Below are 14240 nucleotides of genomic sequence, written 5' to 3'. Positions count from 1 at the left end.
AGCTCTTCAGTTCCTGATCTTTATTAAAGATGTGCTGTGTGTTGGAGTTTCACTGTGTAAATGCTGGAGTTTCACTGTGTTTAATGTTGACAGAACTAAAACCCAGAGAGGAGCTTCTCCAGAACCCAGCTGTGTTTCTATGAAGAGTGACGCATCCATCATTATTCCTCCTGGTTTCAGCAGTGAAGATATGACCGCTGAGTGAGTGAAACAACAAAACCCTTTCACTGATTTTTTACTATAATTTACCTTTTTAAAGCATAACACACACACACACACACACACACACACTGATAAAAACAATATCTCAGTAACTTTCAGAATTTTTTCAGAAAAAAGTATTATATTGTAATAAACTGCACTTAACAATATATTTAATATTTAATACCTTGACACAAACAAAAACATTAAATTCATCAGTTCAAATATCGAACAGTGCACATGTGTGTGTAAACCATGTGACCTACCAGATATTCTAGAGTAAATAAATGCATCAGTGTGAAATTTGCAAAACAAAGTTATATTTATATTAGTCATATCAAATTAAAATTAATGTATTAATTGCAACAATGATCTGTGATTTAATCTTTATTTATTTATTTATTTTTAATGGTGGTTATTCCCTTGGGAAGGGGACAACAATTGTTGTGTCTGGCAGACTAGATCTAGACTAGGAGCTAATGTCAGTATAAAGTAGAATATTTTAATGTGCTTTAATGGATGAAATAAGAGTATATAATCCATATTTTAACTTCAACAACCTGGAAAGAAGAAACCTGCCATCAGCTGAGTGTGTGTGTGTGTGTGAGTGTGTGTGTGTGTGTGAGTGAGAGAGAGAGAGAAAGAGAGAGAGAGAGAGCATGACAGAGAGAAAGATTTCAGCACAATGACGGTGTGTGAACAGTTTGGAGGAAAATGAAGCGTGAATGAAAGTGATTGGCTCGTGCGACAGCACAAGTAACCACGAGCACACTCATGAGACAAACATGTACCAGCGTGATGGACTTGTCACCTGCCAGTGTGAGCTCAGAGTTAGCCTATGCTAGCTAGCTCACTGCATGACCATTCTCAATGCACACGTGCAGCAAACTATCCTAAAACATCACCTAGTGAACACGTGGAATAAAGGCGTTTTGATTGTTGATTTTTCCCAGTAATTAACATACTCTATAATGTCAGCTCACACATCAACAACACAGTAATTAAGATATTATCATAGACAATATGTATCACACACCCTAATCTAAATATAGAGACAGTAGAGGGATATGTTAGTATTGTTACTCTGACCTGGTGCCGGAGGAAAACTCCTGAACGGGGCGGGGTTGTGACATGTGGGGTATAATTAACAAATTAATCGACTTATTGTATGATGAATTAACATGACGGTGATCATTTATTAAATGCTAATGAATTAAAAATATTATTGATGGTAAACTAAAGCTTATATACAGGTGCTGGTCAACGAATTAGAATAATTTGAAATAGTGCAATCATGAAATTCTTCATCAGGTGTTCACCGCACCTGTCCTACTCGTTAGACTAATCACAGAACTCGTTACCTGGAAAAAAATTTGCTCAGCTGAGCTTTCCAAAAGGCCCATTTAGGCCATTTAACTGTGACACTGTTGTTTTATTGAATTAGAATAATGGAGATCCGTTTCATTGAATTAGAATAAATGCTCGAATTTTTGTTTTCTGTGAAGAGTGTTCACTGTGCAGTATAAAGTCAGGGTTGAGTAGAATTTCTAAGTTGTAAAATCAATCATGGGTAAGCAGCGCGACCTCTCAACCGGAATAGTGGCTCAAATTCAAGCCCTTCGCCAACAAGGCTTGACCCAAACTAAAATTGCTGAGCAGCTCGGCATCAGCCAGTCTAACGTCTGCAAAGCTCTCAAGAAAAACTGCAGCAAGCGCACCAACTGTTCCGGCGTCCGAAAAACTTCTGCTCGTGACAACAAGCAGCTGAGAAAGATCGCAGTCAGCAACCGGTTCAAGTCCACTTCCGAGCTCACCGACTTGTGGAACAAGCAGACCGGCGCTGACGTCTCCAGATCAACCACTTACCGTCGTCTGCGCGAACTCGGCTTCAAATCTCGCGTTCCAGCAGTAAAACCGATGCTGAACAAGAAACAAATGGAGAAACGGCTGAAGTGGGCCAAAGAACATGGCGAGTGGACTGCTGAAGACTGGCAGAAAGTGGTCTTCAGTGACGAATCACGCCTCTGCATCTCCTTCGGTGACCAAGGTCCTCGTGTCTGGCGTCGTGGTGGCGAAACCTACAACCACGAGTGCGTGAAAAGATCCGTCATGTTTCCCCAGAGCGTTATGGTCTGGGGATGCATGTCCGCTCGAGGTGTAGGGAAACTCTGCTTCCTCAAGAAGACTGTCAATGCTGCCGTATATCAAGATGTTCTGGAAACGTTCCTGATTCCGACTGTTGAGGAACAGTTCGGCGAAGAAGACTTCATATTTCAACAGGATCTTGCACCGGCTAATGCGGCAAAGTCGACCAAAGATTGGTTCACTAAAAAACAGCTTGAAGTTTTGGCATGGCTGGCCAACTCGCCTGACCTCAATGTCATTGAAAACCTTTGGGCCATCGTTAAGCGGAAAATTCGCGACAGAAAGCCTACTACGCTGGACCAACTGAAGCAGAACATCGCCACTGCCTGGGAAGCTGTGAGTGAGGAAACTTGCGACAAGCTGGTCAAATCGATGCCGCGGAGACTTCAGGCAGTCATACAAGCCAAGGGGGCAGCCACAAAATACTGAGAAAGTGATGATTGTAATTATAATAAAAATTATTCTAATTCAATGAAATGGTTTCTCCATTATTCTAATTCAATAAAACAACAGTGTCACAGTTAAATGGCCTAAATGGGCCTTTTGGAAAGCTCAGCTGAGCAATTTAGGTAACGAGTTCTGTGATTAGTCTAACGAGTAGGACAGGTGCGGTGAACACCTGATTTGCTTTCTGCACAAAAAATGCATTCAAAGAATTTCATGATTGCACTATTTCAAATTATTCTAATTCGTTGACCAGCACCTGTAAGCACTGGAACGTTTCTCCTAACTTTACAAAAATTATTCTCCACTCAAAGCTTTATGACACAGAGCACATTAGTGCCATCTGGTGGACAAAACCACCAGTGCTATATGTGTCTCCTAAAAAAAGAAACATTTTGCTTGTTTCATAGCCCTAAAAACAGTTTTCCAACATATTAAAAACATGACATTTATTGCTTCTTTAATAGCAGGGAATAAAACTTAATCATCTGTTGTGAATCTATTAAACATCCCAGTTGCTGGGGTGAGTACATACATCCAGGATTGGGCAGAATGTGTTCTAGTACAATACATAGAACATTAATGTATTCAGAATAAATTAGAATACACTTTAGAACATATTTTGATAATTCATGCTGGAAAACTTTTTAGGTGTTTCCTTTCTAATTACATTCACGTTGTTGCTAATTGGCACTGTTTATAATTTAATTATGTGTGATTATTGTTAATTGTAGAACAAATTAAGCATTGACACAACGGTTCAAAGCAACTGTTTTTACCTGTGCCTCATGTAGCGGCTCAGTGGTTTAATACCTGGTGCTAATTGAGATGTTGAAATATTTTTAATTGGGCGCCAGTTATTAAATTAATTTAATTAGATTAATTAATTAATTAATTAATTAATTAATCAAATTAATTAATAACACAAGACATCTCAGGGTGTGGTTTCTACAGGTGACAGAAATTTTCATAACCGAGTTATCCAGAAAAACACACTGAAATGACAGGTTTTGTAAAATAAAAGTATTTATTAAATCACACAGATATGAGTAAATAATTCATTAAAAAGTCATAAATGTAGCCATTAGATATCAAATCATAGTGTAGAATGATAAATGAGAAATAAACAACAAACACGTTATAATGCTGATATGAAAGGAATAAAGATTAATAGAACTATTAAGTGAATATTTCTAAATAAGGGTCTAAGGCATTTTAAGTCTACGAAACCAGTTCTTATTTCCAACCAAGCAACTCAAAATGAGTCATCTATACTAAAGACGCTCTATTAAAGACCCGACCAAACCATGACCAACAGACACCATCTGCCGAAAGATTAAACCCAGCTCTGCCTTACTCTGAGTTGTTGAAGTGGGCCTTGGTGAGTCCGCCTGGGTTGGTCGTCTGATGCTTCACCCCGAAAAAGGATCACGTGAGCCTGTCTGCAGGGTGTTTGACTTCCTGTGTCAGCACGGAGCCCCATTAGAACCCACAGGGTAAATCCCCACTCTCAGCTGGCTTGCTGGTGGCCTCCGGACCGCAGGTTTCTGGGTTGGATCTGGCGGATCTCCTTTTCAGCTGTACTTTAGCTAAACTTAGATGGAATAATGCTTGGCTTCGTAGATTGTAAAATAACCTTAGATATTTTAACTAGGATAGCTAATATTAATATACTTGAAGATTAAATGCACTAGTCTAAGAAAACTAACTTAAGATGACTAAACTAACAGTCTATCCTTTCTCCATCTCTGGGCTCCCTAACCTCTCTCCTCTAACTGTTTTCCTCAACTCATCTTCTCCAACTCCTTCTCCCACTCCTTCTCTAACTGCTTCTCCTCCAACTGAACTGCAAAACTGAACTGCCTAAACTCTACTGGAAACTCTAAACTGGAAACTGAACTGTGTCTGCCCAGTTTAACTATTAGACTCTGTGGCCTGTTTGGCCCCTGAGCTATGATTGGCCCTGTGGCCCAAATGTCTGTGTTTTGATTGGTCTAGGAGCAATTTCAAACTCTGGCAGGGAAGATCTTATTCACAAAGGGCCATAAAACCCCCCCTCGCTCACATGGTCAGCATGCTTCAGCATTTTTCTAATAGATCAAACCAAAAGAAAACTCAACTAAACAGTGGATCAAAATACATTCTTCAGCATACCAGTTTGTGAGGATAAATTCAGGAAACAAACAATCTTACAATTGAATCACAATAAATGTAATATATATATATATATTGCCCACAAACATGTAATATTCAAGATAATCTTAGAAATACAACGATGGATGGTACTCTGTCAGAAAGAGATCAAGAGTCATGTTATTATTTAAACCCAATTAAATCACTTAAAAGATAATACATGGTTAAACCACTGATAACCAAATAAAGCTAAATTATCAAATGCTAATTAAACCTTGTTGATTCAGACTTGAATGTGTAGGAGAATTCAATCAGGACACATCCAAACACATATACCATATACCAGACACATATACCATTATTTAGTAAACATTCTATAAAACACCTTTTTTATATAGTCAATATATATGTATTTTAAGCAAAATCTTCTGAGTGAGAAATTCCTCCCCTTTGCTGAGTGCTTAGATAAGCGGTTGGCATCGGAATTTACGATGGTGGGGGAAGGAGTTCTTTCTGCACCACACAGAATTTGAGCCTGCAATGTTGAAAATGGAATCCCAAGCTTAGAACATTTCTCTTAATTTCATTAATCTTATTTCTAAGTGATTGCAGAAATAACTAGGCACAAACCCCTAAATTGGTACAACATTTGGTGAATTAACAATTTCCAAGGCATTAATTAAGTTTTGACACTCTCTTAAGTCCGCAGTCCCGTCCTAGTGATGGTGTTGCAAATGTTCCAAATGTTTACATTAACTCCGAGGTTTATGACTTGGAGGAATGTAAACAGAATTTTACCCTAAACTCGCATTTAGGGGTCTTGAGCGAGGCTGAGTGAAGAAATAGTCAGTAAATGTCATTTTGAAATTTAAGGTTGTTTGGAAAAGATTACTCCAAGGTTTTTTTAGAGTGTTCTGGGTTCGAAGTTTCCTTATAGGCCGTAAAGTGGGGGTAGTGTGTGTGTCTGTGTGTAAGCAATGAAGAAATCCTCTGGTTAATCCACTACACTCAAAACGTTAGATAAAGGGTGACATAATTGCAAAAATCTTTATTTACCTTTACAAATCTTTATTATTAAAAAGTTAAGAAACATTTAGAAAAGTGTTGGTTTAATACAGGTTTTCTTTTACTTTAATCTGATTTTCTGATATTCTTTATTTTATTATTAATAACATATTTAGTTGAAACAAAAGCTTTTTAGATCAGAATATTTATTAATGTGGATTACAGTGTGGAATTTCTTGTTATCCACAGTAAGAAGAAAATAAAGAGTTACAGGAAAAAACTGGACCACATATTCAAGGTTAGTCCTAAACGATATATTTGATGGGGTTCTCCCTGATTTCTTTTACATTTCAGTTTAATTTCACTTTAAAATTTTGATACTAATCATAATTTATTTAGCTTCAGTTTATGGAGCATTATAACTGTTATATTATAATGTTATAGGAGATCTTCGGTGTAAAATTGACTCTTTGTGCAGTGAAACATGTTAAAAAGTAAGAATAGCACACCTCCACTCTCCTACAGATTTCTGAGATACAGTATTTTTATGCTTTTTGCCCCTCACTCTTTACAAAGCCCGCTTTGGGGCATATTTTGCCCCGGCAGATAAATCGCTTATTACACCGTTATTCAGTTCAAAGTAGCTCCAAACCTCCTTGCTAGAATCTGGATGCCCTGACATTTAAAACGAGGCATTATTAACTTTTTAAGTGCAAGAACCTCATTAAAAAACAATGTTTACATCCCATGCTGCTAGCTTTTAGCTCTGGGCACCACCATCACGGTACTGATAATGACAGACATATTGATGCTACTCAGTAACATGATGTTTAAATCCTTTTACAGACCAGAGCATCCATAACTCCTTTTCTCCTCAGATCAGTGTAACAGCTTTACTGTAACAGCTTTACTGATTCTCTGATGTTTGTTCTTAATCAGAAGCTGCAGGAGAAGTTTATCTCTCTAGTGAAGAACGAGCTGAACACATTCAAGAAGCTCCTGAGTCCAGATTACCCAGCATGCTCTGAGGGAGAGGTGGAGGATGATCAGAGAGAGGGGGTGCTGAAGGTCACACTGCACATCCTGAGGAACATGAATCAGACAGACCTCGCCAACACACTAGAGAGCAGTAAGAGTTCTGGGTCATGAGAATGGGGAACAACTTGTGCTAATTTATTTCCTCAGAGGAGTTCTGCTTTTTAAATTAGAATAATCAGCAATAATTAACTGGATTTTGTAATTATAAGATATTGAGTCACAGCATCAAATGTATCCTTAAACCTAACAATTATCTACTCTATCAGAATTGTTCTACACAGGGGTCTTTTATGATTATCACAGCTAATTACATTTTCCTTATTCTCTTCCTCTACAATCAGCATTGGCCCCAGCATGCCAACGAGAGCTCAAATCCAAGCTGAGAGATAAATATCAGATACTTAATGAAGGAATCTCAGGCCATGTAAAGTCAGCACTTCTGAATGAGATCTACACAGAGCTCTACATCACAGAGGGAGATGGAGGAGATGTCAATCAGGAACATGAGGTGAAACAAATTGAAGCTGCATCCAGGAAAAGGACAACAGAGGAAAGACCAATAAAATGCAACGATATCTTTAAACCATTACCAGAACAGAAACAACCAATCAGAACTGTACTGACTAAAGGAGTTGCTGGAATTGGAAAAACAGTCTCTGTGCAGAAGTTCATTCTGGACTGGGCTGAAGGAAAAGTAAATCAGGATGTCCTCTTCATATTTCCACTTCCTTTTAGAGAGCTGAATCTGATGAAGGAGAAGAAGCTCAGTCTGGTGAAACTTCTTCAGAGCTTTTTCCCAGAAACACAAGATTTAAAACCAAGACATTATAGGAGCTACAAGATCATGTTTGTTTTTGATGGACTGGATGAGTGTTGACTTCCTCTAGATTTCCAGAACAATGAGAATTTGGTGAATATAGAAGAGCAAACCTCAGTGGATGTTCTGCTGACAAACCTCATCAAGGGGAATCTGCTTCCCTCTGCTCTCCTCTGGATCACCTCTCGACCAGCAGCGGTCAGTCAGATCCCTACTGAGTGTTTTGATCAGGTAACAGAAGTGCGGGGTTTCAGTGACCCTCAGAAACAGGAGTACTTCAGGAAGAGGATCAGGAATCAGGACCTGGCCAACAAAGTCTTCACACACATCAGGTCTTCAAGAAGCCTCTACATCATGTGCCACATACCGGTCTTCTGCTGGATTACAGCCACTGTTCTAGAGAGAATGCTGAGTGAAGCTGAGAGTGGAGAAATTCCCAAAACCCTGACGCAGATGTTCACACACTTCCTGATCTTTCAGATCAAACACAAGAGCCAGAAGTACAGTGGGAAAAGTGACATTGATGTTCAGCAGACTAGAACAAGTATCCTGGCTCTGGGGAAACTGGCGTTCCAGCAGCTGGAGAAAGGAAACCTAATCTTCTATGAGGAAGATCTAAGAGAGAGTGGCATCGATTTTAGAGAAGTTTCAGTGTACTCAGGAGTGTGTACCCAGATCTTCAGGGAGGAACATGAGCTGCACCTGGGGAAGGTCTTCAGCTTTGTACATCTGAGCGTTCAGGAGTTTCTTGCTGCTTTATATGCATTTCTCTGCTTCATTGACAGAAGCGTTCTGAATCAGCAGACCACTAAAAACCAAAACACTGAACTATCTGAACTCTTCAGCAGGTCAACGATGACTGAATTCCTCAGAAGTGCCATTAAAAAAGCCTTACAGAGTGAGAGTGGACACCTGGACCTGTTCCTTCGTTTCCTCCTGGGTCTCTCACTGGAGTCTAATCAGAATCTGTTACGAGTCATACTGACACAAACAGAGAGGATCTCTGACAGCAATGAGGAAATCATCAAATACATCAAGAAGAAGATTGAGGAGAACTCATCTCCAGAGAAATCCATCAATCTGTTCCACTGTCTGAATGAACTGAATGATCATTCTCTGGTGCAGGAAGTGCAGAAATACCTGAGCAGAGGTGGTGACCGTCGTCTTCAACAGGCCAGGCTCTCTCCTGCTCAGTGGTCAGCTCTGGTGTTTGTGTTGGTGAACTCAGAAGAAGAGCTAGAGGAGTTTAACCTCAGTAAATATGATCCATCAGAGGAGTGTTTTCTGAGGCTGCTGCCAGTAGTTAAAATATCCAGAAAAGCTGTGTGAGTATTTTTTTAGGCCTTTACACAGTTTTTAATCAACTGCTGATGTGGAGAATCAGTTTCCATTTAATCACAGGTGGATTCACATTATTCACATTATCACATATAAGCATTCATTCTCCTTTTTTGTGTAATAATAATTAAACCATCATTTTAATGTAAACAGTACATGAAGTTTCTGTCTTAGACTGATTAAATACAATCTTTAAAAAAGGTTTTGGGCAAGTTATATGTTTTTGTTAAAATAAATGCACATCTCTTGCAGATCCACTCTAAAGTAGCACTGGGTGATTTGACTAAAAAATCATATCTCAATATGCTTTGGAGAAATGATGATTAGCAATACAACATAACAATTTCATATATAACATATATTTTAAGTGTCTGTATTTATTTCTAATATATATACATATATGTGCGAGAAGGTGTAATGTGCAAGTTGAGTTCAACTTGGAAAATAGAATAAATTCACATACTCCAAAAAGCCTTGCTCGTTCTCTGTTTTGATAAATGTTTTCTTTTCTATTATAATCTGTCCCTGGTGAACTGTATGCCCATGCTGATCACCAGCTCTTTAGACAGACAATACATTTCACAGTTTAATTCTATTTTCTGTTCTTTGTCAATCCATTCAAGTATTCTTCTTTGGTTTATTGTAAAATCATTAGTTTATTCTTGATTTTTAGACTAGCTTCATGTGACCTTGGAGTAAAGACGTGTGGAAATCTGGAATCAGTTTTAAACCTGGAAAACTCCACCCTGAAAGAGCTGGACCTCAGTAACAACGACCTGCAGGATTCAGGAGTGGAGCTGCTCTCTGCTGGACTGAAGAGTTCACACTGTAAACTGCAGATTCTCAGGTCAGTGTTTCAGGTTATCACAGAGCAAAATAACAAACAAGACAACAAATAAAACCGTAATTAATTAAAGAAACTAAATTACACAGAAGGATGTGCAAGGTTAGTCTGAACAGGCTATTCTTTCCAGGTTGGCAAAGGAGAGGAGCCCTAAACAACTCTCCCTGCTCAGACTTTTCCATGCCCTTTAATTTGTCATGATACTGCATCTACAGACTAAATACAAAAAGAGTAATTGTACTCTTTCATGCTCATTTCCTTTTTTCTTTTAACTTTTATGTATGTGTGTATGTATGATAGGAAATGTAAAATGTCCGCATCAAAAAAGACATACAACATAGTTCATACATGAGCTAAAAGCACCACATATATGTTGTTACTTGCAGAAAAAAATGAATAAAAGAAAGAAGCTAGGTCCAGCATTCTCTGTGGTAAAGCACAGCACACACTCAGGTTTACCGCACTCTCAGCATAGCTATACACGTAAAAGGGCAGTGCACCTTTTGTAAGGAGCTCTTAAAGGGACAGTGTACATATTACTGAATACTGGCAGTTACATATTTCCATCAGGCCATTTAAATCTTAATAAGGTCTTTTCCCTATTGTAAGCATGTGTGCAATAACAAACACTTCCTGAGTCCAATCCTATTCACCATGCATTCTTTATTCCAGCGGCCCACGTTAGCTTCATCTCCCCTCAAAAATACAAGTATATAATAGTATTTTAAATGACACCATTAATAATTGCATTTTACATTTCTTACATTCATTCTTTTATTTACATTTAAATATCCACTATAAAAACTTGTCTTAAGAAGAACAAATGTAATTGCAGTTAATCACAAATGTTGTCATTATTAATCTGATTATATTTCTTAAACGATTGACACCACTAGAAAAAAATATTAAATGTGGCATGTACAAAAGTAACAGCATAATACATGTTACATTTAGGAAATCACTAAAATGTGTTATTTAAACATTAAAGACATTGTAAAATCATTTGTGCTTGTGTTTATTCCTACATTTTCAGATTAGCTTTGTGTAATATAGGAAGAAAGACGTGTGAAAATCTGGAATCAGATTGAAAAGTGTGCCCAAACTCAGAAGCAAAAAAACTAAAGCAAAATCAAAGGAGAGATTCCAGAAGCAAAAGTCTTTAACAGAAAAATAAAAAAATATATACAGAAAATTCACAAAAACACAAAAATAAAAGCAATGACTGGCAAAATCCAAACTGAAATAATTTTCAAATAACTGCAAAGGATAATAAAGTAAGTGCTATATATATTTTTCTATTTTGAATTTGTAACATACAATTTTTTAAGAGATGCAGATATTTTTTCCATTTCTATGTGTTCTGTGAGTGAGTTTTCTCATTGAATGCTGGTGATTTTTTCCTTGATTTCCAGTTTGTGAGAATAGTTTTTTTGGCGATGGTTAGCACCACCAAAAGTGCTCTGCTTTCCTCCTGGTTTAGGTTTGTGGTTCACGTGTCACCAAGCAGGCAGAGTGATGGGGATGGAGAGATTGGCTGTTAAAATAGTGGAGTTAGCCGAGTTATAACAAGCTGCCAGAAGTGTTTAATTGGTGGGCAGTACCATAGAGCATGTATGTAATTGTCTGGAGTGTTTAGTGCGCAGTGTATGCAGATTTCTGAATCTACTAGTCCCATTTTATGTAACTTTTGCTTAGTGTAGTGTATCCTGTGAATTACTTTATATTGTATAAGGTGGAGGTTAGTATTGTTAGTCATGGTGAATTTGTTTTCTATAATGTTTCTCTAGAAATCAGCATTGGGGGTAATTAAGATATCTTCTTCCAATTTTTATTGGGATAGTGACTGTTTGGTCTAATTTGAATAAAAGCCTATATATTTTTGATAGAATTTTGTCTGAAAAAGAGATATTAAGGAATTCTGAAATTGGTGGGCTAAGTTCTAGTATTGGGTAATCTTTGATTTTTGAGTTTAACATAGATCTAAGTTGGAGATATTCCAAAAACTGGTTCCTCTCAAAGCTATATTTCTAGGTTAGATGTGAGAAAGTTGCCGAGTTATTGTTGTGTAGAACGTGGTGTAAATGTGTAATACCTTTTTCTTTCCATTTTTGTAGTTTTGGGGTTTTTTTTGGTAGTGGGAAGTCGGGGTTGTGCCATATGGGTGAACAATTAGTGGGTGCAAGTCTAGTGTTTGTGTTCTTATGAATTTTCCACCAAGCTGTCAGAGTCGAAGATATAATTGGGTTTTTGAAACAAGGGTGGCGATTGGTTGTTGTGCTAATAAATAGTAAGTCTGAGATTTGTATTTCATTAATTGATGTTTGTTCTACTTTTCTCCATATTTCATCAGTTTGATTTGGTTTTATCCATTTAATAATGTACTTTAATTGGTTTGCAAATGTTTGGCTGATTAGTCTGGTCTCATCTTTGATTGATGGAATTGTTGTTTTTGTTCTGTGTTATGTTTTACTTGGTTAGCTAAGAATTTACCAGATTTGTTGTTTAAATAAATTGTGATTAAATTGTTTATATCTTAGTCATTGTGTTAAAACTTGAGTCCTCTTTTTTATAAGTTCATTATACTGTGATTCACATTCTTTTAACTCTTTTTTAATTTTATCTGATGGGTTTTTTATCATTTCATTTGACAATTCCCTGATGTTGTAAATTAGACTCATTTTCCATATCTTTCTTCTTCTTACAGGAATAGTAAGAGATGATTTTGCCTCTTAGCACTGCTTTCCCAGTTTCCCATAGTATTGTTGGTGTGGTTTCTGGAGAATCATTTATTTCTAGGAAAGATGCCCACTCTTTTTTGATGTAGCTGTCAAATTCTGGGTCTGTAAGTAACAAGGAATTTAGTCGCCAGCTGAAAGTTTTATATAGTGGATTTATGTTCCATATAAGTGAAACTGGAGCATGGTCACTGATTATTATAGGGTGATATTTTATTTCTGATATATTAGCTATAATAGAATTGCTGGTTAAAAAATAGTCAACGCGAAAATATGAGTGGTAGGCTGGAGAAAAGAAAGAAAATTCTTTAGTGTTTGGGTTTTTGAGGCGCCAACAATCCCTGAGCGCAAAGTCTGTCATGTATTGTTTAATGATATCTGTTGAATGCCAGTAACGTGTATTGTGTGCCATAGTTAATCTGTCTATACATGGGTCAATGATTGAATTAAAGTCTCCTCCAATTATAATTGTGGAATCTGATATATTGTTTATATGGTTGAAAAACTCATGAAAGAAGGATGGGTTATAAATGTTGGGGCCAAAAAAAATGCTATTGTTAAGGGTGTGTTGGTGATGTTGATGTTAATTATGATATATCTACCTGTGTCTGATATAGTGGTGTTATGTGTGAAGAGGATTTTTTTGTTTATTAGTATTGATACTCCTCTTTGTTTGGAGTTATAGTAGGCTGAGAATATATGGGTGAATTGTGGTGATCTGAGCTTATGATGATTTGTTTCTGATAGATGTGTTTCTTGTAGTAAACAAATGTCTGCCTTTAGTAAAGTGAGATGGTTTAGTACCTTGGCTTGCTTAATTGCTGAGTCCCGATACCACGAATGTTCTAGTTTACGAATTTAAGTGAAGACATGTTGTGATGTACGGATTAATAATGTTTATCAGTGATATGATATGAGTGTGCAGATGTTTGAGGATATTTTCTGGTGTGTGTGGGATGGAGTGAAAACAAAAATGCATTTTTCGGATCTGGGATATATAGTAGTAATAAAATAGAGGTTGGTGCAAAGAGATTCAGAAAGGAGTGATTAAATGCAAACAAAGTAGAAGAGACATAACATAAGATAAAAAGTGTTGGATTTGGTGTGACATACATGTTATGACATTGAGACGTTGCATGCATTAAGTTATTGCTAAGGGGTTCCTTGTGATTTTTATGGGATATTGTGACCGGATTAATGTGCGTGCATTATTATATTTGCGGGTGCATGTGTATTTGCGCGTAATGGATGGATGAGGTGGCATGAGGAATTTTAATAAACAAGTAAATATTAACAAAATAATAAACATAGAATCATAAACAACATTTTTTGGTCTATCTTGCACATGTTTAAAAATGAACATTATTAATATAATTTTTATTTGTTTACATTTTAGAGTAAAATTCTCATTTCCGCAACATGTCCGTATCAGAATTTCAGTACATTGTTTGGAAATTTTAATATTTAAACATGAAAAAAACTTAAATGCATTTCATACTTTTCAACATTTTAGTAAATAAACATAAAAGATTTTACATTG

The 14240-nt window shown here is 36.9% G+C and overlaps 2 protein-coding genes across 3 annotated transcripts in view; one reads left to right on the top strand and one right to left on the bottom strand.

The window, feature by feature from the left end:
• The window catches only part of LOC125801199 (zinc finger protein 271-like), an 883173-nt gene that overhangs the window by 378355 nt on the left and 490578 nt on the right, over nucleotides 1-14240 (bottom strand). The window lies entirely within an intron of this gene.
• The window catches only part of LOC111190059 (NLR family CARD domain-containing protein 3-like), a 260290-nt gene that overhangs the window by 2157 nt on the left and 243893 nt on the right, over nucleotides 1-14240 (top strand). Inside the window, exons 4-6 of the mRNA XM_049478460.1 lie at nucleotides 94-201; nucleotides 6178-6226; nucleotides 6868-7057. Coding sequence (XP_049334417.1) covers nucleotides 94-201; nucleotides 6178-6226; nucleotides 6868-7057 — 347 coding nt within the window. The remainder of the gene's footprint in view (nucleotides 1-93; nucleotides 202-6177; nucleotides 6227-6867; nucleotides 7058-14240) is intronic.

The sequence above is a fragment of the Astyanax mexicanus genome, chromosome 4, assembly GCF_023375975.1.
Source record: "Astyanax mexicanus isolate ESR-SI-001 chromosome 4, AstMex3_surface, whole genome shotgun sequence".
NCBI lineage: Eukaryota > Metazoa > Chordata > Actinopteri > Characiformes > Acestrorhamphidae > Astyanax > Astyanax mexicanus.
Note: the sequence above shows the minus strand (reverse complement) of the source record. Positions and strands in the feature narration are given on the sequence as shown.